This window comes from Polypterus senegalus, chromosome 15 (assembly GCF_016835505.1).
Source record: "Polypterus senegalus isolate Bchr_013 chromosome 15, ASM1683550v1, whole genome shotgun sequence".
Classification (NCBI taxonomy): domain Eukaryota; kingdom Metazoa; phylum Chordata; class Cladistia; order Polypteriformes; family Polypteridae; genus Polypterus; species Polypterus senegalus.
The window spans coordinates 33,341,901-33,367,316 of NC_053168.1; the positions used below are offsets into that span (position 1 = coordinate 33,341,901).

The 25,416-nt window shown below is 37.1% G+C and overlaps 1 protein-coding gene across 3 annotated transcripts in view; it reads right to left on the reverse strand.

Moving 5' to 3' along the window:
- Positions 1–7,551: 7,551 nt before the first annotated feature.
- The window catches only part of stm (starmaker), a 116,036-nt gene continuing 98,171 nt past the window's right edge, over positions 7,552–25,416 (reverse strand). For all 3 annotated transcript variants that reach the window (XM_039737356.1, XM_039737355.1, XM_039737354.1), the window contains 6 exons: positions 24,699–24,743; positions 21,138–21,206; positions 20,823–20,861; positions 20,135–20,173; positions 15,738–15,823; positions 7,552–7,966 (listed from right to left, as the gene is read on the reverse strand). In XM_039737356.1, the coding sequence (XP_039593290.1) occupies positions 15,783–15,823; positions 20,135–20,173; positions 20,823–20,861; positions 21,138–21,206; positions 24,699–24,743 (233 nt within the window). In that variant the 3' untranslated portion in view covers positions 7,552–7,966; positions 15,738–15,782. The remainder of the gene's footprint in view (positions 7,967–15,737; positions 15,824–20,134; positions 20,174–20,822; positions 20,862–21,137; positions 21,207–24,698; positions 24,744–25,416) is intronic.

Below are 25,416 nucleotides of genomic sequence, written 5' to 3' on the forward strand. Positions count from 1 at the left end.
GCTTCAGCTCCTTCAGCATCAGACCTATGCTCATTAGAAATGCTCATTAGAAACTATAGTTTAAATAACCCCAACACAGGAGAAAAAAAAATGAACATGATGATGATGAAAGTCATAAATCTTAATTGTATGTATATTACACATATTAATACTTCCTACATTTCAATGAAATATAGCAAAGTCAATTTCAGACTTTCTCAGTTTGGTGTCATTATTAGGATAATAATCAAGGGAACAAACTCCATAGAAAGGAGCAAATTAACAGGAGAAAGACAAAAAAAAGAGTTAAGAACCTAAAGCCAAAAATATTAATATTTCTCATTTCCTTGTGAATGTAGGTCTCTCAATATTTTTTTTCTAAACACAGAATAAGTAAGGACAAAATGCTCAATAAACAATGTGATCAATTAGGGGGAAGCTGGCCGGAATGTACAGAGCGAGACTTTTGCTTCTTTAGAGTAGCAGTGTGGTGCATGTTGGTCTGGCATGCAAATAAGAATTTCATTGTTCTGTACAGTAGTAGGGTGATGTGCCATGTTAGCCATTATGGATGCAATGAGACGTGAAGCAAGATGACTAACTGAACAGATTACAATATGTAAGATTTCAAGTCAGCTCCGGCCCCTTCTTCAGGCAAGTTGTCCCATTGTTCTCTGTACAAATTAGAATAACCCTAAAATGAATAAAAGCAATAGTAACTTAATATGATGAGACAGTTGTGCTTTTAAATACCAAAACAGAGCTAATAATAATAATACATTTTATTTAGTTGTGATTGGCAGTAATCTTATCAACTTGGAACGAGTGAATCAAATTTGAACCATCTTTATAACATTACCAAAAGTGGGTACTGGAGTCCCACAGCAGTCTCGGTGTATCACACCACTCTAGTCTGCATATGCTTTATATTGTAGCAACATTTCATAAATTAACTACAATTCCCAGCAGCCCTGGTAGTACTTTGGGAATAAGGTATGTCGCAAACTTTAAAGTTGCGCCAGAAGAAGCCGGAAAAAAGGTTAATCATTCTACTTTTGTGTTTCCACGCTACACTCAATCTCTGGATTGCAAATCACCCATTGAATTACAGTCTCATTATGGATTTATGTGCTTGTCCTATGCCTGCTTGTTCATGTGATTTCATCTTGATCCCAACTTCTATGGATCTTCACGCAGCATTTGGAACATGATTGGACTAAACATCCTTTCCTAACATTCAGGAAATTGTTCACTTGGCATCTCAATTTGTTTTCACTATCATCAAATCAGTGGAACTGAACTGTTTGTGGACTGCATTGTGTTTGTCATTAACCATTTTGTGCTCAGTGCTTTGTCTGGTGTTATTTGTCTAGTGTTTGTTAATTATTGTTTTCAGGGGAATCTAGGAGGGCTTTTGTGAGTCTAATTGTTTTTTTCTTTCTTTCTTTAAAATATTCTATGTTGTTGATTCATTTGGGCCTCTTTATACATGTCTCTGTGTGTGAGGGTGTGAGTGACGAGTCAAGGCTGGTTGTGTTACTTGGGTCCCCATAGTAAAATAAACAAATCAGACAACGTGAATCTTGCCGTCATACAGCCACTACAATATAGTTTATGAATGTTTCAATTGTACTTTATTCAGTCATTTCCAAAAATCTTTTGTTTCTGCTGAGGAATTTGCCATCTTCCCAGCTGCATGTCCCCCCTGATACCGCAGTGGCAGCAAGGACTCTGACTTGGCTTTTGGATAATTGAACTGTCTTTTCAACCAGAGCAGATGAAGAAGGTTGCTTCTTATGTAACAGCAGGCTCTTGTTCTCTCTGTTGTCCTTTCACTGTGTTGCTCTTGACTCCAGTGTGAAGGATGCAGGACTGTTAAGCACAACCACAGCCAAGTTTTAAGAGCACAGTTAGTGAGTGGCCATCAGTGGATATTCCACTTCTTTCTCATTTCAATGCTTTATAGTATTCAGTTAGATAATGAGAAAAAGAAGTTTAATCTTTAAGAGGAGAACATTACATTTCTACATTCTGCCACCACTGCCATATTGAGTCAATGCGTCTCCCTTTCAGTTTTGTAACTATAGGCCGTGCCAGTGGAAGTACTGCATTGGGGCGCATGGTGACTGTGTTCCTGTTGCATTGCAAGGCGTTATTATTAATGTTTGCCTGCTTAACTGGTTGGAAGGGTTAATGGTGTTATCATTCCCACATCTCAATAAAGCTGAACATTGCTCTTTTATGTACTGTAGCTTATATTCTTGACGTTTCTGAATGGTAGTGGTAATTTTTCAATTGGATTTAATTTAACTTCACATAAGGTGTGCCTAAGTTATTTTTCTGCACTGGTCCCAACCATATTCTGTTTATCCCACAGCTCTGATACATCCCTTCTCTGCCAGAGATTTTGCTGAGCCTTCCAATTCCAAGCCATTTCATTCACTGATTCATCCTTCTTCTGAACCTTCTTATTCAAAGTCATTTTTTATGGAGCGTATTCTGGCAGCAGGAAGCAACCAGTCTAAAGTCATCAATTAACCTAAGCTTTGGGGTGCAGCAGCAGGAGGAAAAAGTCATGCTGTGTTCACATGCTTTCAGACAGATGGTAAATCTGAGATGTCGAGTCAGAAATTCCATGTGAACATTCTACCAACTCAGAAATATGAGTCGGACAGTTCAGACAAAACAAAGCTACCCATATTTGTCTGAATTAGGACGCAATGCTAAACTTTCACCTTTGTCAATTGTTTAAAACAAAACATATAACTTGGTCAAACTGCATTTGGAGTGAAGCGAAACACATTTAGTATGTTTATTTTGCTCTTTATATATATATATAAAGTATCTTATTATGTTTTTTTTTTGGCAAACCATGTAACAAATCAAGAGCAACCTCAATTTTCTCCTAAAAGTCCAACCTGAAATTCATGTGAACACACCTAAAGTGAGAAGGTAAAACACCACAACTCAGAGCACTGAATAGTCTGAGAGCACATGAGCGCAGCCCCCAAAAAAAGAATGGCATCCAAAGTCTGTCTTTTGCAGATGTCAGGTGACATCATGACAGGCCCTTGCCTCATCTCTGCTCATTTCACGGTTTCTGAATATAATTTCCTGTAAAGTCTGAGGTGTCCATGCAGTGTATTTTGGCTGTGTACCTCAATGGGAGGTTGTGCTGATTAACTCTTCAAGGATTTATTTGGCTTTACATAGTTATTCTAAAGTTTGCCTCGTTTCTTTCTCTGTGGAGTCTGCATGTTCTCCCTGTGACTCTTTGATGGTTGCTCCTATTTTTCTCCCACATCTTAAAAAAAGTGCTGACTAGGATAAATTGTGATTCCAAATTGTCCTATGTGTGAGTGAATGGGCCTCGAGATGGACTGGTGCTCCATCCGGGATTGCCTTCTAACTTTCACAATGCTGTCACCCAAGAGTAGGACACTTAATTGGGTTAAGTAACTTGGGAAATGTTATGTAAAGTTATTCTATTATCCATCAGCAATGTAGATTTTAATTTACCTCATTTATTACTGAGGTATGTGCTTCTTTGTCCGTTTTATTTGTAAAGAAATTCAATCTTTATCTGCAGTTGTTACGTAAATAAAATGATCATTTGTCTTTTCTTCCGACCGCATATTTGTTGTCATTCTGTAGGTGGGTGCCCCGAATCAGAAGAGAAATTGTTTCTTCTTCAGTGCTGATTCTACTGATCGGTTAATAGTAAATGCGTAGTGACGCTGTGGGCCATGTGGAGTGCGAAATGTGGTGAGTTTATTTGCTATGTACCGTGAGAACCCTAAATCCAAAGAGGACTGTTTCATTTATGTTAGGTAGAATGCCCAGAGGGGACTGGGCGGTCTCATGGTCTGGAATCCCTACAGATTTTATTTTTCTCCAGCAGTCTGGAGTTTTTTTGTTTTTTCTGTCCCCCCTGGCCATTGAACCTTACTCTTATTCGATGTTAATGTTGATTTATTTTGTTTTATAATTGTGTCTTTCATTTTTCTATTCTTTAATATGTAAAGCACTTTGAGCTACTGTTTGTATGAAAATGTGCTATATAAGTAAATGTTGTTGTTGATGTAACCATCCACATTCTAATTTACTCATTAGATTGAGATTCAGTTGTGTATCGGGGAGCAGATGAAAATCAATCCTGGATGGTATGTGTGCCTGTCTCATAAACACACACACACTCTCTCTCACTAAAATAGTGCCAATAGGGAGTCTCCCATTATCTTAATAGTCCTAATTTTGGCATGCGAGTGGTAAAATGCCCGTAGAACACCACATTGTGACTTGGAGAGAACGTACTGCAACACACCAATATGCCAGGGTGTTTGAACATTACTTACTGAAACGACCTGCTCTCATTAACTGTGCGAGGCCTCTCTGAAATTATACTATGGATATATGAGTAATCTAAAGTATTTGAGGAACAAAACATTGTAATCATCTTCCGGTAAAGCTAAATTTTCATACCTTTTATATTATTAAATCTAAAACTTTTATCAGAGTAAGTCTAACTGTAGGAACATCTGGTAAAATACATTAAAATGTCAAAACACCAGCTCTTATTAAATTGGATAAACCAGTAGAATAGAATAGAAAGGTGAATTTTGTACCCATGGCATAGACCAGTTCTGTACAAACCAGGACATAAACAAGCAAGTCAGAATTTAGATAGATGTGTGCATCTGAGGGCGTTGATGTGCAATTGGCTTGGATATAGAAGATGACTCAGGGTCACATTTGAAACTATAGAAGCCCCCTGCTCAATCCAAATACATCTCAAGACCATTATTTTAACACTTTATTTACTATATGTGCCCTGCAAGTGGCTGATGCCATGTCTGAGGTTGGCTTCTGATCTGTGCCTGTTGCTGTTCGTATAATCTCAGCAGCCGTGCGACTCTAAAATTGGAAATGAAAAGGTGCTGTTTATGAATAACAACATTGGAAATGGTAATTATTTGTGATCCTGTTCATATCATCGATAGGCTGTGAATTGTAGGGCATAGGAAGGCTATAACTGCAGTATGTTGTAACCATTTAATATTGTGAAAGCAATAACGTATTTATTGCAAAGATTTCATGTGTATCTGACACCTCCATCACATATTGTTGAAATTACAGCCAGAACAAAGCAAGTCCTGTTTTACTGTATTCTATAAAAGTTTACGCTGTCAACACCTTGTGCACCAATTCATGGAGCACTTACATCAAATTGCTGCATGGTGTGCTCCAGAATACCTTTCATAATAGATCAGAACTTTTCAAAACTGTATTTAAAGGTATTATAATTAATAAAAACAATTTTAGTTAATAATTATTCCAATGACAATGCAGTATTTTGTGTCTCCTGCTAAGATCATTTTAGAAAAAGAGCACTGGAAAGTGAATCAGTTGGTGTAGTGGTTATAAATGGAGCTGCAGTTATACCCTCTAGAGACACAGGTCTGAGTTTCAGCTACTGTGGGTTACAGTCTGTGTGGTGTTTACATGCTCTCCCCATGTCTAATTGGGATTTTAATGGATTCTATTTTCCAACCTACATCCCACTGATATCTGAATTTAGTGAGAGTGGATACATGTGAAATGGACAGGGTCCATCCCAGGATTTTCTCCTACTTTACAGTAAAGGCAGGAAGGTTTAAAACATGTGTAGATGATTACATATGGCATGTACATTTGAATTTGGTTTCAAGGTGAGCATAAATGGCTATTGGTATTCCAGCAGTCATGGCTTTGTGCAAACCATTTTTGCATTCAAATTTTAAAAATATCTGTCACTGCTATTATAAAATAACATTATGTTTAATTTGACTTATGGTTATGAAGGGCTAAAGCCAATTCTGTCCATATCAGCCACACAGCAAGAGCCAGTTCTGGCTGCGGTGCCAGTCCATCACAACAAACACCCCCACCTTCACTCCCACTGTTCGGGTCACTATAGAATGATCTAATAACCGAACTCAATTATCTCTGATGGATATAGGAGTAGACATTGATATTACTGTATGTACAAGACATTTTGATTCAGTGTAAAATTATAAATCTATTGATTCTAATAAAAAGATAATATTTGAATTTTCTGAAAATCACTCAGTCTATTTCAGTTGTTCAGAGCTGGATTAAGGAGGCCTGGATGGATGAATACATGGACAATGTCAACATAAACTACAGGATTTAGACATTCAGATTTATGTGTACTCTTAAAAATAAATGGGCCAAAGTGGTTCTACAGAGAGATGCCATAGGGGAACCATCTTTGATTCACAAAAGAACAACCCATATGAAGCATCCAAAAGAACCTTTTATTTAGGTCTGTAACAGGTTGCACAACTGTTGAAAGATTAGTGTTGGAACATTACTGCAGTTTTGACTTTGGTGTTGATATCAGCTTTTGCACCTCAGTACTTGTACCAAAACAGTTCCAAAGCAAATAATGGACAACTCCAACCCCCAAAGCACTGCTTCCCTATTGACAGCATGGAGTCTGCAATCGTTAAAGCAAGCCTGGGGTTGTGATGGTCTCCCATGAAGTCCTGATCATGTTGAAGCAATAAGGGGTAAAGGGGTTGTCTCCTCATGAAGGTCTGATCACGTAGAAGTGCAGGTCATTGGTGGTGTGTGTGTTATGGGGGGTAATCTCCCCTGTGATGTCTTGATTTGGTCAAAGCCTAAGTCATTGTTTTCTGAAGTCTACAGGGTGGATGTTGTTCTGCTTAAATGCTACCAAGTGCCATGAGAATGTCAAGGAAGGATTGAGGAGAAAGCTGTTTACTTCTGGTACCCAAAATCCCAGAATACTGGTATTGTACTGTTTTAAAATGTGGATACTTTTCCAGTATTGGTACTGGCATCCCAAGAATGATAACAGATTTGTGAAATCCAAATGGGTTCTGGATTTCAAACACAGTCTTACTGCACACAACATAGGCTCAGTTTTTTTTATCATACTAAGAACCTTTTCAATGCCCAAAAAAATTTCATATGAAAACAACCCAGAATTAAATGGTTCTTTGTCATGCAATGGTTGTATAAGGAACCACACAACCCAGTGCCATTAAAGAACCACTATTTTTTTAAGAGTGTGGGGGAATCTGAATAGGAATCTAAAAGGAATCTTTACATTTCTGGCTATGAGCCACTTCCCAGCGTGTTAAATGTACGCAATGTGCAGTTGCGTGATGCTTCTGTGCTGTGCCTGCCTTGTTTCTGATGGATGGCCAGTCAGTAATCCCATTTAAATGCTTTCTATGTGAATCACAGGACATGATCAAGAAAAAAAAGTATGTGCAATCTAATAAAAGAAAAACAAAGCAGGCTTGACAGCAGAGTCTTTTATTTAGCACTTCTTGTGGCCTACGAAATCTTGTAGTAGGGCACTTTTTTGGAGTTTCCTTTTTATTATTATAAGCCAGGCTTTTCTTATTGAGTTAAGCCATTCATATTTTTTATTTTAGAAGCTATATTACAAACCCATCAAATGTATGACATAGTTATTTTTGTGTGTGTTTACTGATGTTTGTGATTTTTTTTAATTTATTGAAAATAAACCACTTATGATCTACGTAAGAAGCTATGCTTCTATTTTTTTTTTATTGCTTGTAGCTGAAAATTGTATTTCCACAAATTTATTCTTCATTCAACTCCTTCATACTAAATATGTCAGAAAAGAACAAAGAGAAAGCGTGCATGTTTCATTGTTACATTCCATAAAGACAGAAGGTAGCAACATTATAGCAAATGCTTTGGCAGAGTCGTAATAAAATTCTATTTTTATTTAAAAAATAGATTAGAATTGACAGAAAGGAAAACAGCAGCCCAATAATTTAAATTCATTGCAACCCTATTGAAACCCATTGAATGGTTCTTGGAAATATCCACATCTAAGGACTAAAGAAAAGATGTCGTTACTCTGAGGTTTTGCCTCGTATAGGTCACATTTTCCCAGTACCAGTTTTAGCCAAGTAATGTCATTCTGTGGGCGAGAAGAGAGAAAACAAATATTTTTATTATAGTTGTGATTCAAATAAAACCAGCAAAAACAATTCCAAAAAGAAGTTATTTATTATGCATATAAATGAAAAGCTGTAGCAGCTCAGAGATATTCCAGAATAATAATGCTAAGGCTGCTAAGTTTTAGGAAGGTGCAGTAAGCTCAGAAGTATTTATTGAGAATAGAAAAAAATGGGAGAGAGCAGATATTGTAAGGAATAAGCAAAGGCCTTGTTAGGAAACGGACAAGAAGTTGAAAAAAAAAATAGTCGAAAACCATGAATTATACCTCACTGTTATCAAAGCCAAATCAAAAATCAAGAATGAGTCAAAAATCTTAGTTTTTAAAGAGCCCAAGAAAACTTGCAAACTTGATGACCTTTTAAACACACTGAATCATTAGCAAGAAGGTTATGACCTCTGACCGGGGCCGGCTCTACGCTGGGGCAAGGGGGGGGCAATGCCCCCTTAAACAAACATACTGCCCCCTTAAATCAAACTTTTAGAAGCTGAGAGAGAAAATAATAGATTACCCACAAACTGAATATGGACAAGATTTACTACACTACCTGAAAAATCCACTGGAAAAGGCACAAATGAGATGATAGGTTTCACCTCTTGTTCGCTCTTTTCCTCCGTGCATTGTTTGTCCGCAGCTAACACAGCACTCTGCAGAGATTCCCCACTCACCCTCCCCCCAGCTAAACATCCAATCACTGTTAGTATGCAAATGACCCGGTGTCAGGTTTCTCAGTAGGCAGGGCTGCACAACAGCGGCAGGCTTTGAAGAAGCAGCAAATCTCTGTTGTCAAAGTCATAGCGACTCGTGAGATAATTATCAACAACTAAAAAATACATCTATATTTGTACAGTCAATGGGGGACTAGTCCATTGTTCTTCTCACAGTTTCAGTCTGGTAGAGAAGTGTTACTTTCTCGATCCCACAAGCACCACTGCTGCTGCATAGAGCCGACTGGAGGACCCGTGTCTGTCTGACAGACCCCGACACAAAGCCCCGTCCCAGCTTTCAACTCTGCACTTAACAGTTTTCTTGTTTCATATACTGATGAAATCACAGCGATTTTAGTAAAGATTAATTACTTTCCTCCCCAGCTTCCAGCAGTTCACAAAGGGAAAGTTAATGCTGTGAGATGCATCCTTTTTCCCAAGCTTTTAAAAAGTGTGACGCTGCCCCTGCCTGTACCAATAGCAGTAGCAATGATCAGAGACAGCATCTAGCATGTCTACTCCTGTGGCATCAACAGGCACTGCTTCTCCTGTACCTCTGCCAACAATTGCTGCCCCAAAGCAACCCGCTCAGCTACCCAGTGAGTTAAATGGTAATACACCATCCCAGCCAATACTGGGTAGTTACCCCAAACGTGTATTTGGTGGTACAACATTAAGATCATTCAATCCTGCCTGGTACCACACGACCATGGCTGGAGTACTCTGTTGTGTGGGACGCATGCTTCTGTTTTCCATGTCGGAAATATGGCAGCACTGTTAATGAGAGGGATGTAGTTTTTTACCTTAACTGGTTTTAACAACTGGAAAGCAGCACTTGATCGAGACAAGGGGCTACAGAGGCATGTGTCCAGCCACAAACATGTGCATGCTTCAACCATCTGGACTGAGCATAAAAGCAGAGAGGCCAAACAGGGGACTGTGGATTCAATGTTGGTTGGTAAAACACAACTTGAAAAAAAACATTATTATGTCAAGAGTATTGGTAGTGCTATAAGGTTTCTCTGTGTAAATGAGTTGGGGCTCCGTGGGACTGCAGAAACCTTGAGACATGATGCAGCGGGTAATGATGATGACATTGCTTCAGGTATTTTTCTAAAACTGATGGAATATACCTTAGAGAAGGATGAGAAGCTAGCAAGCATTGCTAAGGGTGCCCCATAAAATGCAAAATACACATCTAAAGATATCCAAAATGAAATTATCCAAACACTGGCTGACATGGTGCTTGGAAGGTCAGGAAAAAATATGAAAGTGCTGATTCTGCAGGGTTTTGCCTCAAAAGTGATGGGACCAGGGATAGGTGCAATGTGGAAAATGTGTCTGTGATAATACGGTTTGTCAGAAATTCCATGCCAGAGGAGCATCTTATTGGGTTGCTCGACTTGCAACAACTTGATGCAGAGTACATCACCTCTGAGTTACTGTTACACCTTTGTGTTGCTGGCTACAGTGCTGACAGTATACTTAACCAGTGTTATGATGGGGTTAGAGGTGGGGTACAAGCTCTGCTCCAAAAGAAGCTTGACAGATATGTCCCATACATCCACTGCTACAACCACCAACTGCACTTAGTGGTTCTGCATGCCATGCAGAGTGAGCCGTGTGCAAAAAGATTTTTAGCCTATCTAGTTCACTCTACAACTTTTTTCACCACCACTATGTGCTCAATAAACATGATGCACCTTGTCTAAAAAGGCTGCTTGAGATCAGATGGACAAGTCACTATGAGGTGAGGTGACAAGGTGCACTGTGGACAATCAAGAACAAATCCTTAGTATCCTATCTGAGATGACAGAGGATGACGATGCTGCAGTTGACCTGTGCACCGAGGAATCAGGCCTGCTATGCCAAATTAAGAGGCATCACTTCTTTGAGATTGGAAAGTTCCTAGTGCGGGTGCTTGGTGTCTTGAAACCAGCAAATGCTATTCTACGGTCTCAGTCAGTCGATCTGTGCAGTGCTTCTGAGGTTGTTAGTGCAGCACAGGACTCCTTAAAAAACATCCATGAGGATGACTGTTGGGGAGTGTCATCTCCTGCTGAGGATGAGTCACATCCAACAAAGAGAAGGAGAACAATGAGCAAACACCTGGGTCAAAGTGTTGTGCTCTCAACTTTGGGCCATACAGACTCTGGTGACCCTACCATTTCCCCCCATCAGTCTCTGAAAAGATCCCTGCTCAAAATCCTTGACAGGGCCATATAAGAAATGGAAACTAAATTTTCACACAAGAATATTGACCTGATGAGAGCCACATCTAGTCTTGCACCCAAATCTAGTGCATTTCTAGATCCCATCCTGTTGCACCCTCTTGCTGTGATGGCTGGCACTGTAGCAGATGTTGTAAGTCTGAAAATTGAAGTTCTTGTGGCAAAACAGATGCTGCTCAAAAAATGTTCAAAGGAAACAGACCTGTCCACTGTGTGTAAACTCCTGCAGGAGTACAAGGAAGCCTTTCCTGAGTTGCATAAATTGTATGTAACAGCCCTGGTAATTGGTGTGTCTTCAGCATCGTGTGAGAGTTCCTTCTCCACTTTGTCACGGGTCCTAACCCCCTATCGTCGCACCATGTTACATGAAACAAAGAGGAATTTGGTGATCTTGGCCCATGAGAAGTCCATAACAAATAACTTGGATGTGGATGAATTTGGAAGAGTGTTTGCAAAGGGAAACAGGAGACTGTTGTTGTAGAGTGGATTGAGGAGAAAGGAGAGTGGAGCTGTTCAGTTGCAAACAGAGAGTTCAGTTGCTTACAAAACAAACAAGCTTAAAACGAGACAAAAAAAGAAGAAAAAAGTTCAAAGTTCTGTTCTAAATCTGTTGTGTTCTACTAATTAGTTTGAGAATTGTAGGAAAAGACATGGTAAATCTTTTTTTTTAAATTACTATGCCAACCATTTTCAGTTTTGTTAATATTGGCTATATTGAGAGGTCTTATTTTATTCTTGCTTTATTTTGCAAATTTATTTGAGAATTAGGCCATCCAATTAAGATCATTTTTATGTTGTTGGTTGTAAAGATCTGGATGGATATTTTATTTTATTTTTCAAGACTTGGTGAATTGATTTTTTTTTATAACTTGGCCTACCCTTTTTAGTTTTGTTAGTATTGAGAAGTGTTATTGTTGGCTTCAAATATATTTGATATAGGCCATAAAATTAAGGTAAATGTCATGTATTTAGTTGTTATAATTTGATGAGGAATATTTTATTTTACTTTTTGTTGTTTTATTTTTCAGTTTTCCTCCTGAGGGATTGCCACCTTATTGTGGTCAGGGGGTTTGCGTGCCTCAGTGACCCTAAGAGCTACACCAACAGAAGCTTAGCCTTCAGGTGGGACACCCAAGTTGGACCGGTCTTAGGGTAGAGGCCTGACAAAGTGCAATCCAATTACATGACAAAAACAGTTATACAGAGCACCCCCACCCCTTTCCCGCCTCCGTCGTCACCATGTGCCCCCTTCACATTTCTGTCTGCCCCCTCACATATGCCTGTCCAGAACCGGCCCAGCCTCTGACAGAAACCCCTAACAATGGTATGTAGACCTAATGATGGGTAAAAGAAAATGGCTGTGAAAAAACAAAAAAAAAATTAACAAAACCAAATCTAAAGCTCAAATTACAAATTGATGTCACATTCAGAATCAGGGACTAAAAAAACTCAAAGTGTTAGGTGTTCAGACTCACAAAGAGATGAAGAATAACACACATAAAAACTAAATAAAGAACCTATTCATAAAAAACTATAACTACCTATTTTTTAAGAAGGTTTCCAAAAATCAAACACCAGAGCTGGGATGTCGGTGAGAACGAGCAACCAAAACAAAAGGGGCAAAGCAAGAATGTGAAGTTGGTACAAAAAAAACAGAGTTCTAAACCTGACACTAAGACCTACTTGGTAGGAACACTGACTATCGGTAAGAGATTTGAGGTTCAAGACATGTATCCAATAAGGGAGACTATGTCTAGTGACTGCCACCATATTTATAATATATATCTCATGGCGTCAGAAACGTGACTGAAATGGTCACATGACGTTACTCAGAGTGTTGCGTAAATAAATTCCAATAAGACAAACATAAAAAAAAACTTCTTCAAAATACAATTCTTCAAAAAATAATGAAGAAACAAAAAATACACATATAAAACGTTGAATGTCACACGCTGTGTAATGCAGTAAGACACTGTACTTCAGGGTCCCAGAGTGTTGTGTTAAATACAAACTTAGTTCGAGTGAGTGTGTTTAATCTCTTCCTTTAAACAATGTGTAAATTCCTGATTTATATGGACTCTACAGCAGTGATAATCAAAACCAGTTCAGAAAATGGCATTACTAGAATAACAATATAATAAACAACAAGAAATAAAAGTGGAAAAATTCCAGAAAAAGCATGAATAAACTCAGATTTACAAAATGTAAATTCAAGACACTACCAACTCTATGTAGGATTAACATGTTATTCCCTGTCAATGTGTCAAAAAGTCTGGAGTTGGGAGGTACGTTGGGTGAAGGCTATCTGGTGGAAATGAAGAGACAGCAAAAGGAGAGAAAATTAAGAGTCGGCACAATGGTGGGAAAGTAAGAAAGCTAACGCAGGTGGCATGCAGGAGAAGATCTTTGTGGGTGTCAAGACTTTGAGCTTTATTTTTCTTTTTTTGTCTTGCTAACATGTTATGGTATGTACTCTGTAATGCATCTATTTTTATGTAAAACTATATTAACAAAAGCTGTTTTTTGGTCTTAATGACACTTACAAATCTTAGGTAAAGCGCTCAGTTGTCTCTGTGTAGTATGGACTGGCACTGTGTTCAGGAGTTGTTTCTGCCTTGTGCCCTACGCTTGCTGGGATAGGCTCCAGCTTCCCTTGTGATGTGTGCTGGTAAAATCAGTTGTGAAAATGAGAGCTTCATTTGGTTTTTATTAAGAATTAGTTAAGGATTTCCAAACCTTATACTGAAGCATGCAAAATTTAATTAATTAACCACTTTATTGATGCTTTGTAAAGGTTGTGAAGACAGAAAGGCGCCTTTGTTAATTTCTTATTACATAAAAGTATGTGTGACCAATACATGCATCGTAGGTAGTACCTAACAAAGTGATACTGCTCTCTTTTCCTAATGTTATTAGCATTATGCTGTGACCATTTTGATGACAATCAGTTTTATGTCAACAGCAATCATAGATGTGGCTTGAATGTCTATTTTATTTTCTGAATCTGGTACTGTGATCTGTAATGACAAAGCATACTGTATTAGAAAATGGTGGCACTCTATGTCCACTCGTTATCCTAATTTTGGGATAAAAACCAAAAAGCTCTACTTTGTGCATTTTAGGGACCTTCTGTTGTTTTGGTTTTTTATTTAATTTTTACCGCCAATTTTTGGTTTAAATGACCAGTTATCAAGTATCTCCTTCTATTCGGAATTTTGGACTTGGGCCTATTTCTTCAACTATGAGTTTGCCTACTCTACTTTTTCAAGCCTCTTTGTTTACTTAGTTTTTTTGTTAATGTTTACAGTGGGTCTGCAGTGCTTTTTGTTGTGTGTTGTAATATGGTGAATTGTATTCTCTTTTTATGTATTTTCCCCTGTGTATGTTTTAACAAAAACATTATTTTTGACAAGTCTTGGAATATTCAGGTACATTTACACTGGTTTGGCATGCCCCCTAGTGGTGCTTGAAAATATAGAAATTTAAACCACCCACCTTCTAGATCAGTGATCCTTGATCACAGTTTTAGAAGGCTGTAGTGTCTGCAGGTTTTTGTTCCAGTTTTTATATTAGAAAACAGCCATTGTTGATAATTAAGCTTGGTGTTTAACATTTATTGAAGACAAGTTTTTATTGCACTGCAGAGCAGAAGTCCTTGACGGCTGCAGTGACAATAGGTATTCACTTCAACCTATTTCTTAATTAGAACCAATTTATTTACTGTGTTTTGTTCTTAATCCTAGTTAACTCACTTGTTGCGATTTAGAACCTATAATTGCCTATGTCAGTTTTAAAAAGCTGCATTTAGGTTTTAATTGTTCCAATTGTTGCCTGTTTTCTTATGCCTTTTTCTCAGCAAGTACTGTCTTCTAAATAGGAAACTGGTTAGTATGAAAACCTGTAGCCACTGCAGCCCACCAGAATCGTAATTGAGGATCCCTGTTCTAGATCGTGGGCCCCAAGTCTGATCCTAGAGGGCCAATCTGTCTGTAGCTTTTTGTTCCAATCCAGTTTCTTAACTAGAAGCTAATTATTGCTGCATAAGCAGTTATTGTTCAGGTGTCATTTCTGTGGTTCATTTTATTAACTCTCTTGTAAGATTTCCAACCCATAATTGCTTCTTTGAATTTTAAACAGTTGTATTCCATTTTTAATTAGTTCTTGTTTTCTTAACAAATAACAATGAGATGTAAATGATAAAGGAGTGAGCAGTTTATAGTCTAACGTGGCCCATTTACAGCTATATGTGTTCATGATGGAGTGTCAGTTTTGATAAAATATTTGGAAAAAAAATGGAAGAGAAAAGAGCGAAGGACTGAAAATTATTGATCTGTCCTGTTCTACAAATCCTTTGGATGATATACTTGGAAAGGAAAAATCTACACAATTATGAACTGACATCAGATAATAAAGGTATTAACAAGCCATAAAATTAAGTAAGTTCTGTTATCAGCAAGGAATCACTTCTCATTAAGAAGCAGAGCTGAAACAAAAACCTGCAGCCTCTGCAGCCCTCTGGGACTGAACTTGAAGACCCTATTTTAAACTACTTCACAGCTTCTACAGAATATAAAATGATAACTGAACTTGTTTTAAAGAGGGCAAACTATCTGACTGGTACACCCTATGACTATATCAACAAAGGCATTTCTTTTAATGAAATAATGTTATGCGTTAGTTGAAATCTTGAAATCTAATATCATAGAAACATGGAATTGAATATTCCTCTGAGAGCTGTTACAATTCCATTCATATTTTCACCAAATATTTACACAATTCAAAAAGAGAATTTACCTCTACATTTGCAATCCACCGACTCTAGCAGAAACCTGTTCATTGCTAGGATCGTCTATGAGGAGGAGGGCTGTGGTCAGGGGGACCTGCAAACATTTTAACACATGAAACAGAATTGCTTACATTTCAAAGATTGAAAATCTTTTCTCTCTTAACATTCTTTACAACATTAGGACAGTTTTGGTGAGAACAGCCCATTCAGTTCAATACACATACTGTAATTTATCCAAATTGACATCAAGTCAAGTTTTGAAGGTCCGTAAAGTCCTAATCAAGCACGTCTAGGTGGAGATGGATTGAAAATGTCCTCAGATTTTCTGCTAATTTAATTATTTTAGCCATGGTTGTTTTGCTGCAATGCCTGGCCTTTGGTCTGTATATCTGTGCATGCAAGGACTGAAGAACAAATTTATTCTTTTTACATTAGAAAACATAAAAGGATTAACTTTGCAATTACATTACGTTCAACAATTAAAAATGACTTGGCTGTCAGGAAAATTAAGAAAGGGACAAACAACTTCACAGTTCTTCCTCTACTTTGGTTATGGGCCTGACAATATACAGTACATTGACACACTAGTACCTGGATCCCCATGCCATGCTAAGGGTGTAGAATAGCAGAGGCGAGTTGTCAGTTGGTTCAGCAGGCAGAGTTGCAAGGCATCAGACCCTTGCAGTGAACGTTTTCCTAATATGTGACTATTTCACTAGTCAGGCCGGTGTCAGTTTTCAAGTAACTAAAACTGTCTGTTCTCTGAGAAACTTATGTTTTCCTATAGTGTCACAGGAAGCTTGAAACTTTGTCAGCAGCAAGCAGTAGAAGGAAAGCTAATCTATCATAATGCACTCTCAGTCATATACAGCAAATTACGACTTAAAGGTATTAATAGAAGAAAATCAAAGTGCCTGAAAAAAAAGCAAAACTCGGCACTAAGCCTTATCGTTTGGGCCTAGACATCAGTCAAATCAGCTCCTCCAGCCTCTTCACTATGGCTCAGCTACCTGCACCCAATCATATAAGCACTGGCCCAACTTCCAGCACATCATAAAAAAAACCCCACCAAAGTCAAAAACTGTGTAAATAGCATGTGCCTGGCCAATTTCTTGCTATGCTTGGGGAAACCTTTATGGTGCTAACATAATATTTGGAGATTCCAGTTTTTCTTTTTTAAAGCTTTTTTACTTTGCGTGCTCCCCCACCCTAACCTATCATCTATTTGGGGGTTGAGTGAAAGCTATAGATTCATCAAAAATGTCAATTGCTGATTTTCGATGGATCTCAGCGTTTTTGTGTCCCCTGATACCGAAAACATTGATATCTTGATTATTGGTGTGTGTGTGTCTGTGTGTCACTGTTTCTTGAGGACGGTCTAGAGTTAAAACGGCCAGATGGAAAAATACCAAACTTGAAACTTAAGCATTTGTTATGAGATGATGATGTGCTGATTAGTTTTTGAACTAAATCGTGCAAGAGAAAGAGGCACTCTAAAGGAACTCTCAAATACCATTATTCTGCAATGAATTATGAATTCTTCTTGTTAATTCCTATCATAATGACCTATTTTATGATCTGAAAGATCAGCATCAGAGCAGTAAATAATTACTGAAATTTTAAAGAATAGTTCAGGTAACTGCGGTGGGCTGTCGCCCTGCCTGGGGTTTGTTTCCTGCCTTGCGCCCTGTGTTGGCTGGGATTGGCTCCAGCAGACCCCCGTGACCCTGTAGTTAGGATATAGCGGGTTGGATAATGGATGGATGGATGGATAGTTCAGGTAACTTGGTTCCTAGGACGCAAAGCCTACTGACGCTCATGTCTGAATTTTTTTGTTCAAATTGTTATTTCTACTTTGGCCTATCTTTATTAACAGACTTTTAGTCAGTGTGCAAAATATTCCATTGTTAATGGTAGGACTCCTTTATTAGCTGAACACTGAAATCTTACTCTTGTACTATGAAATAAATAATAAATTAGATATGGGGATTTTTATCAGTTAAGATATTAATATTTTGGTTTATGTACTGCATTAATTACAGTCTGCAAACAAAGTTCTCTAACATTACAAAGAAAAGTGTTTTTTTTTTGTTAAGTGTATAACTAAAATGCTAAAGACCTCTGCAACATTGTCAGGACCCTTTAATTTCTCTCTGAAGTTGATGTTTTAATGTACACTGATCTCCTGTTGGAGATGCTGGGAACTGAATTCCTCTCAGTAGATCTGCCACAGAATAAACCCAATAACTGGCTTGTTCACTGAATAACTAAATACAGTAACACTGTAACACATGCACAAGTTTCCGATTTATTTGTTTCCTCAGAAATTCCTTGTTCTCTTTTGCAAACCCTCCCGATTTTATGGATGCAGAGCTACTGCCACTCAAACATCCAGACCCATCCCATCTGCTCCCAGACAAGCATGTCATCCAAACTGTAAAGTGTTCACAGACCGCCATCTTTCAGTCCTGCCTGTAAAGAGCTCTCTGCACCCTGCTGCAATATTTTCTTGCAAACACAGTAATAGGCACTGAAGGCATGCCACATGACATGTTTTTTCTCACAGTTTTATTTAGCCTAAAAATGAATTTAATATTTATTTTGATTTTAAATAATAATAATTTAATAATAATAATATAATAATTTTTGTTGTTGGCTCTGTGTAGATCTGATAGCAGGTTCTTTGGGTCTACATGGTGTACCCTATGCCAGAACATATCTGGTGCCCATTGGATTAAACTGTAGATTTTTGGTCTGTAGTCTCACAACTACATACTCACAGAGGCACGATTCCTGATTTTCTTCTAGTGAATATTGTCCACGTAAATTGTGATTTTGCCTTCCCTCTCTCATTCCCAGCACTCCCTTTCCCACTCATGGGAGTCTAAGGAGAGGGGCTCCTAATGAATTCTACCTCCTCAGCTAAAGTAAATTATTAGTCTCTTGTTGGAAATGCCCTGGCTTTCTACTGCTACCATATTAAAGTCTTCATTCTAGAATTTTCTCCTCCTTGAACTTTGAATCCTAATTCAAAAATTCTTCCACCTCTGCTATCTGCTGAGATTTAATACAAGCTTGTTGTGTTCTTCTCTATTTAATGGCTTCTCCTTTATGCTTTCCTCTTTTTTTTTTCCTCCCTCTTTTGCTGCTGGTTGTGTGCTAGTTCTCCTGTCAACTTCATATTTGCTGTCTTATCTTTTTCTGTGTCCATTTTAGTAGTGCTATTTCAAGACGGGGTCTGATGTAGGTGTATTTTGTTTTTATATATTCCAAAAAATATCTAATGTTGCATCCTTATCTAATGTGCTCCTTTTTAATTCTTTTAATAAAAAGTTGATTGCCGAAAAAGTCCATGTTAATTCTGAAATTCTTCTGTGAATTGTTTGTATTCTGTACTTGGACTACTTTGAGACACTGAGCAAATACAATATTCATAAGGTACCTAAGCATTCCCACATTTTTGTTCACCAAGCTTCTAATCCACCAGCACTCTACTCCACTTGCTGCAATGTTTCCAAAGATAAGATCCTTCTTTGATGACCAAATACTGAATGAACACAGTTTTGCAGAATGTTGCCATGATGAATGGATTAAAGACTGAAGCTATATCATTAGACAGGACCACAGTGCACTAATATGTTGGCCAAGGCTGTTGTCTGGTCATGCTTGAAGAGTTGGCAGTACAGACTCAATTGCTTCTTGAACCTGGCCAAGACAAAGGATTGGATTCTCAGAATGGATAATCACAGTAGCAACACCATCTTGGGACACCTATGTTCAGTTCCTGGCAACAAACTACATATCAGACATAGCGTTCTAGAAGCTCTGCAGAGAACAGCAGTGAAAAACAACATGGTACTAAATTTTATGTTTTACAATCCAACCTCTTTGGCCTAGAGAAGAACAGACTATGTGGGGACCTGATGATGGTCTTCAGAACTCTCACAGGTATCGATAAAACTGATATGGCGACTTTGTTTCAGGGTAAGAGTGAATCACATACTCAAGGGAAGAGGTAGAAATTAAGGGCAAGTGCATTTGAAACAGAAGCCAGGAAACTATTGCTTATACATAGGGTCATTGGGATATTAAGAAAACTACCAAGTCACAAAGTAAAGTGAAAACCAATACAACTTTTGAAAAAAGTATCTAGATGTGCAAATAAGTTGGATGGAATAAATAGTGTCCTCTGTTTAATTTTTGTCAAAATGGAACCTAGAAAATTGATTGATAGAAAAATAGATAGATTTTCTGTGGTTTTTTTTTTTACTTTGCCATTTTAAACACTTGTGATAAAGTAAATTCTGGAAAGAATGAAGATTTATGTTTATGTTCTTTAACAGTCAGAGTTCACAATTATTCATAATTAATTTATTGCATCTGTCCTCAATATCATAATACTTACCAGATGGCTTTGCATTCATTCCTTGATGGTCAACATTGTCTACAAATTTAAAAAGAAAAAGAAAAGAATATTACACATTTTCTTTGGAATGGTGATACATCCAGTGTTGGGATAGCATGGGGATGAAATGCCCTGTCCTGCAGATTGTCACCCAAAGGAAAAAAGTGATTCTAAACAATGACAGGAGGCCAATAAATCGGACCCAGGCTGCTAAGTTTTGGGAAGTTGCAGCAGCTCAGAAATATTTCTTGAGAACAGAAAAATGGGAGAAGACAGGAATTGTAAGGAATAACCAAGTTCATTGTTAGGAAACAGACAAGAATTAAAAAATAGTCGTATCCCGTCATTTGGTCTAAGAATTAAGGATTTCCAAGCCTTATACTGAACTACTGTATGCAAAATTGAGTGACATATTAAGCCATCAACTATTTTAGTATGCCACTTTGCACAGATTTAATTAAATACTTCACTGATGCTTTGTAAATGTTGTGAAGACAGAAAGATGCCTTTGTTAATATCTTGTTACATAACAATATGTGACCAATACAATCATCACAGGTATTACCTAATCTAAGGTGATGCTGCTCACTTTTCCTAATGTTTTTAGCATTATGTTGTACCCATTTGGTCAGGGCTCAGATTTATTCATATTTAATTTATTAACTGTCCTGAACAGCATAATACTTACCAGATGGCTTTTCATCCATTCCAGTATGGTCAACATTGTCTAGAAATTAAAAAAAAAAATTACTCTTTTTCTTTGTAGTGGTGCTACATCTACAGTAGTGTTGGGATAAACATTGACACCCCATGACCCTGAACAGAACAAGTTTCTTAGAAAATGAATGGATGGATATTTCTGTAACTTCTTTATCTTTTACCACTGTTTATTTGGTCTTGGGACCAGCACCAAGCTGAGCTGAATGGCCCCTTTGGTGGCTAGATTTGATCGATATCTCTGTATGATAACTTTTTCAATGAAATGTAATATGTTTCCACATACCGTTGGAGTCACTGCTGTTATTGGAGTCAGTATCAGGTGTGCTGTCATCCTGATCAGATGCATTAGATTCTTCAAAAAAAAAAATGGTAAACTATGTCAAACATACAAAAAACATAGTACTTATTTCAAATATAAGTGGAATATTTTTTACAGTTTATTTTTAAAAGTGTCAAACTAAAAAAAAAACTTTCAGAAGCAGTATTTAACTAAACTGTAGGCTAAAATTGCTTTGCTTATTAACTGGAATGCTGTTGTATAGCCTCATATAATCTTTGTAACAATGTGGTGCTGACAAATCTAGAACAGTTTACCCAAGAATCATCAGGTTAATTCACACAAAAAAGGTAGTGTTGACATCTGTATGATGCTGGATGTGTTAATGGACACCCTACTTTTAGGTGTGTATGGTGTGCTTTAGGCTAGTGCTGTGTAAAAGTAGGATGTCCATTAATACATCCAGCATCATACAGTCATTCTGTGATTTACATTTTGAAGGCAACTTACAAAATAAGAGAATGCAGGGTCACAAGAATAAACGATGCAATTTTAGGTTTTATTAAGGCACTCCCTTAATTACATGAAAACTTAAATACAGATTTTAGTGCTTGACTGCTAATCTTCGTATGTACAGTGAATGACAACCAATCACAAGCTTGAGTTTGAAATTGTAATGTATGCTGTATTTGTATGCATATATTATATATTGAAAAGTTTTTTTTTTTCTATAAATAGAGCCTAAGCTATTTAAAGAAGAATCATTTTGAATAATGATGTATATTTCAACATAGATTTGCACCATTCCAAAATGTTTAACTTAGGGCAGTGGTTCTTAAATTTAGGTTGTGCTGCAGGTTTTTGTTCCAATTAGCAATATTTATCCATGTGAAATAGGGAGGTAGGAAACAGTGACACACTTTGGTTTGAGGTTGTAAGTGTACAAATAAAACTTCCTTTAATGTGTAAACAATATAATTAATAAATATTAATGTCATGTTTGACTTTAGACATTATCCATGTGTTTTCATCATTGTGTGTTTTGGTGTTCTTCTGAAATGTTTTGTTTTAGTTTAATTGGTTTTGTTTAGTGTTATTTCAGTGTATTTCTCTATTTATGTTATTTGTATAATTCAGTTGTAGAAAGAGTCACCAGTTTAAGTAACTGTTTTATCACACCCAGGTGCTGTAAATAAAAGGCATTTGATAATGGCCATATTTGTAATTTGTGGAGTTAAATCCACCTTGTCACATTTCTGCATAAGGTCTACTTTATATGTAAGATTCAGTATGGTAAGAGTGTAGATCTGAACAATCACCCAATAATCTTCCAATTTTTTCACATTAAAAGGAGGAAGATTATTAGATGGAAAGAAGATGAATCACAGTTAAAACAGCAAAACGTTATTACTGAAAAGTCAATTATATCCTTTAACAAAAACGTATCGCTAATTGGAATAGTAGTCTTGAAACCACAGCAGAAATGTTTTTTAATGCTGTGATAAACGAAGGAAGCAAACCATATGCCAGCGAGAGTTTTTGTTTTTATTTGCAAAACTCTGATAAGGAGGAAATGCACAACCCAACCTTTATGCCATCCGGTGACGTCACATGCCATGCACTCCCTGCTATCCTTGCATAGAAATACTGTTAGTACCCTAAACAGTGCCCAAAGTAAAAGGGAAGGATACAGGAAATGTCTCAAAAATGAAACTAATTCAAATCAGTTTCAATAAATTCATTTCTACCAACCACTTCTCACATGGTATCTCATAAAAGTAGATAATTCATTTTTGGTTGGTTGTGTAGGTGATTAAACTTACACTTAAATATATGTGGTTAACCATAGTAGAAAATGTTGTGCAATATGTTAGGACGTGATTCTAATCACCTGCCTGCTGGTCATTTGTTTTCCTGGCCCATTCAGACATTTTGCCATTATTATCTACTGATACCTTGTAAAGGTGCTGAAGTAATAATAATTACTGTTTTCATTTTAAACTGATGGTGATAAAATGCTGCTAACAGAGAGTGAGACAGTAGATATTTTAGTTGACCATGCATTTCATTTACATGTTGTTTTGTTGTAGGAAGCTCCCAGGGTGACCCCATTTCCCCATCATACTCTTTACTATGTAGACCTTAACAGAATGCCTGAAATCCCATTCTCTTTCCACATTGTAAGGTACTGTAGTTCAGCACTTCCCCATCATGTTACATCTGTAACCTCAGCCATTAGAGAGAGAACTGTAACAGGCAGGGGAAAAGCTACACACTTATTCATGTATTATAGATCAAATAGTGGCATAAAGCAAAAGCAAAATAGTGTGAACACCATAATAACCTGGTAAAACTTGATGTTCAATCTCTTCCAGGAGGCCCATTTCCTGTGTGGCTTGAAGTGTCAGCCATAAATCAGAATATTCTTGCAATTGATTTTTTCCCCCGCTACTGTCTTCCATTCTTGATCAGCTCTTTTATTGATCTTATAAAGCTAATCAAGGAATGATATGGTCATCTTATTTCCAAGACAACTTTGCCTTTTTACAGTTCAATTTCTTGTTTGAAAAATGTGCTTTCTGAGTTCATACACTTCTTTCATTAGAGTTAGGAGGGTAGAGGATAGCATGCTTGTATAATCAGAGACAGGAATTGTTAACAACTACTTATGTTTTAGATCATAAAACTAAAGCTTTCTAAAATCTGGTGGTTTATCTGATGCTTTTGACATCATAAATGGGACTAAACAGCACATGTTTGTATAACTCAGAAACAGCTTTTGCACTCACGGTATGACAGAGTTAATTACACTTTCTACTTAAACAAATTATCAAGTATTCAGGTAATTCTTAATCAACAGTACAACAATTGTGGACAAAGTACACACTGCTTTACCATACAAATAAAGTACCTTTGCAAAATAAAGCAACTTAAATCATTTTTAAAGGTCCACTTTTTAAACATTCTAAAAAAAATGTCCTTTAATTTCAAGAAATATTTTTTCTCATTTTTTCAACACAAGGGTTTCAAGCAGATATAATTTATGACTGTGATCCTTATTTTATTTCTTGCTTTTTGAATGGATTCTGTTCCTATAGGTAAACACTGTTCATCTTTCTTGTGTATTATCCACCTGTTCTTTCTTAATACTCTAGTCCACCTGAAATTGCTAGGTGATCACTCTGGTCATGGGCCTTGGATCAGTATGGACTGAGTAGTGTAACTGGTTTCGAGACGTTCACAGACTCTTTGTTATCATTTGGTCAGAATATGTGGTTATCTGTGAAGTATATTTATATGTATGTACCCCTGAGAAAAGTAGATTCTCATTTCAGTACTCTACATATTACTGCATGTTGGATAAGGCTAATTTTACCTACTGGCTGTACTTATCTGGATCTCTACATGTCTTCTGTTTATTCATGTTTCTGTGTTGAACTCACTGGACTTGTGCCCTCCAATATCTTATGTAAGCATTATTATGTATTATCAACTATAAGCTCCAATTTCTTTACTATGCAGAATCCCTTCTAAGCTCTCTATCTGACACATATAATGTCCACCTACCATTAGAATCGGATTCAGACTTTTCATCAGCTTCCTTTTCACCATCTAGAAAGAACACAAATTTTGTTAATGCTTAACAAACTTTACTTAAACTTTACTATTTTATAAAATTTTAGTTTTTAACAGTAAAACATCTATATAGCATTGATGTACTAGACTAAGCAGGAAACAACACAATTAAGAAAACACCTAAGTAAGATGTCTTGATAGGCTATCTTGATGTAGACTGTACAGGCATCAACAGCTATTTTGGAAGGATACAAAACCATTCTTCCTTTAGAAATGACACCATTTAACGTCATGATAATGGTAAAGCAATAGACTGTCATGACCACCAATTGCCTTTAGGACTCCATGGCTTTGGCACATTTTCACTTTTGTTTAGGACAGAAAAAAAGTTACAGGTTACCCTGTACTCAGAATTGCAATTTATGTGTAGTGACTAATGAATGAAGAGGAGAGGCAAGTATTAAATTCACAATGCATTTCTTCAGTGTTCGCTGCTCTCATTTTCCAGAATGATTTATTTCACTATATTTTAGCAAAGAATGTATGTATTTTACCTATTGTGAGCGTATGACTGGATGCCATTACATGTGGATTATGTGAGACGAGTAATATTCATTTTTTTCATAAACATTTTTATATATTTTGCTCTGTTTCAGTTTTATTCTCCATAGCTGCCCACGCTAACAGAAAGTTTATTATCTCCGTTCCT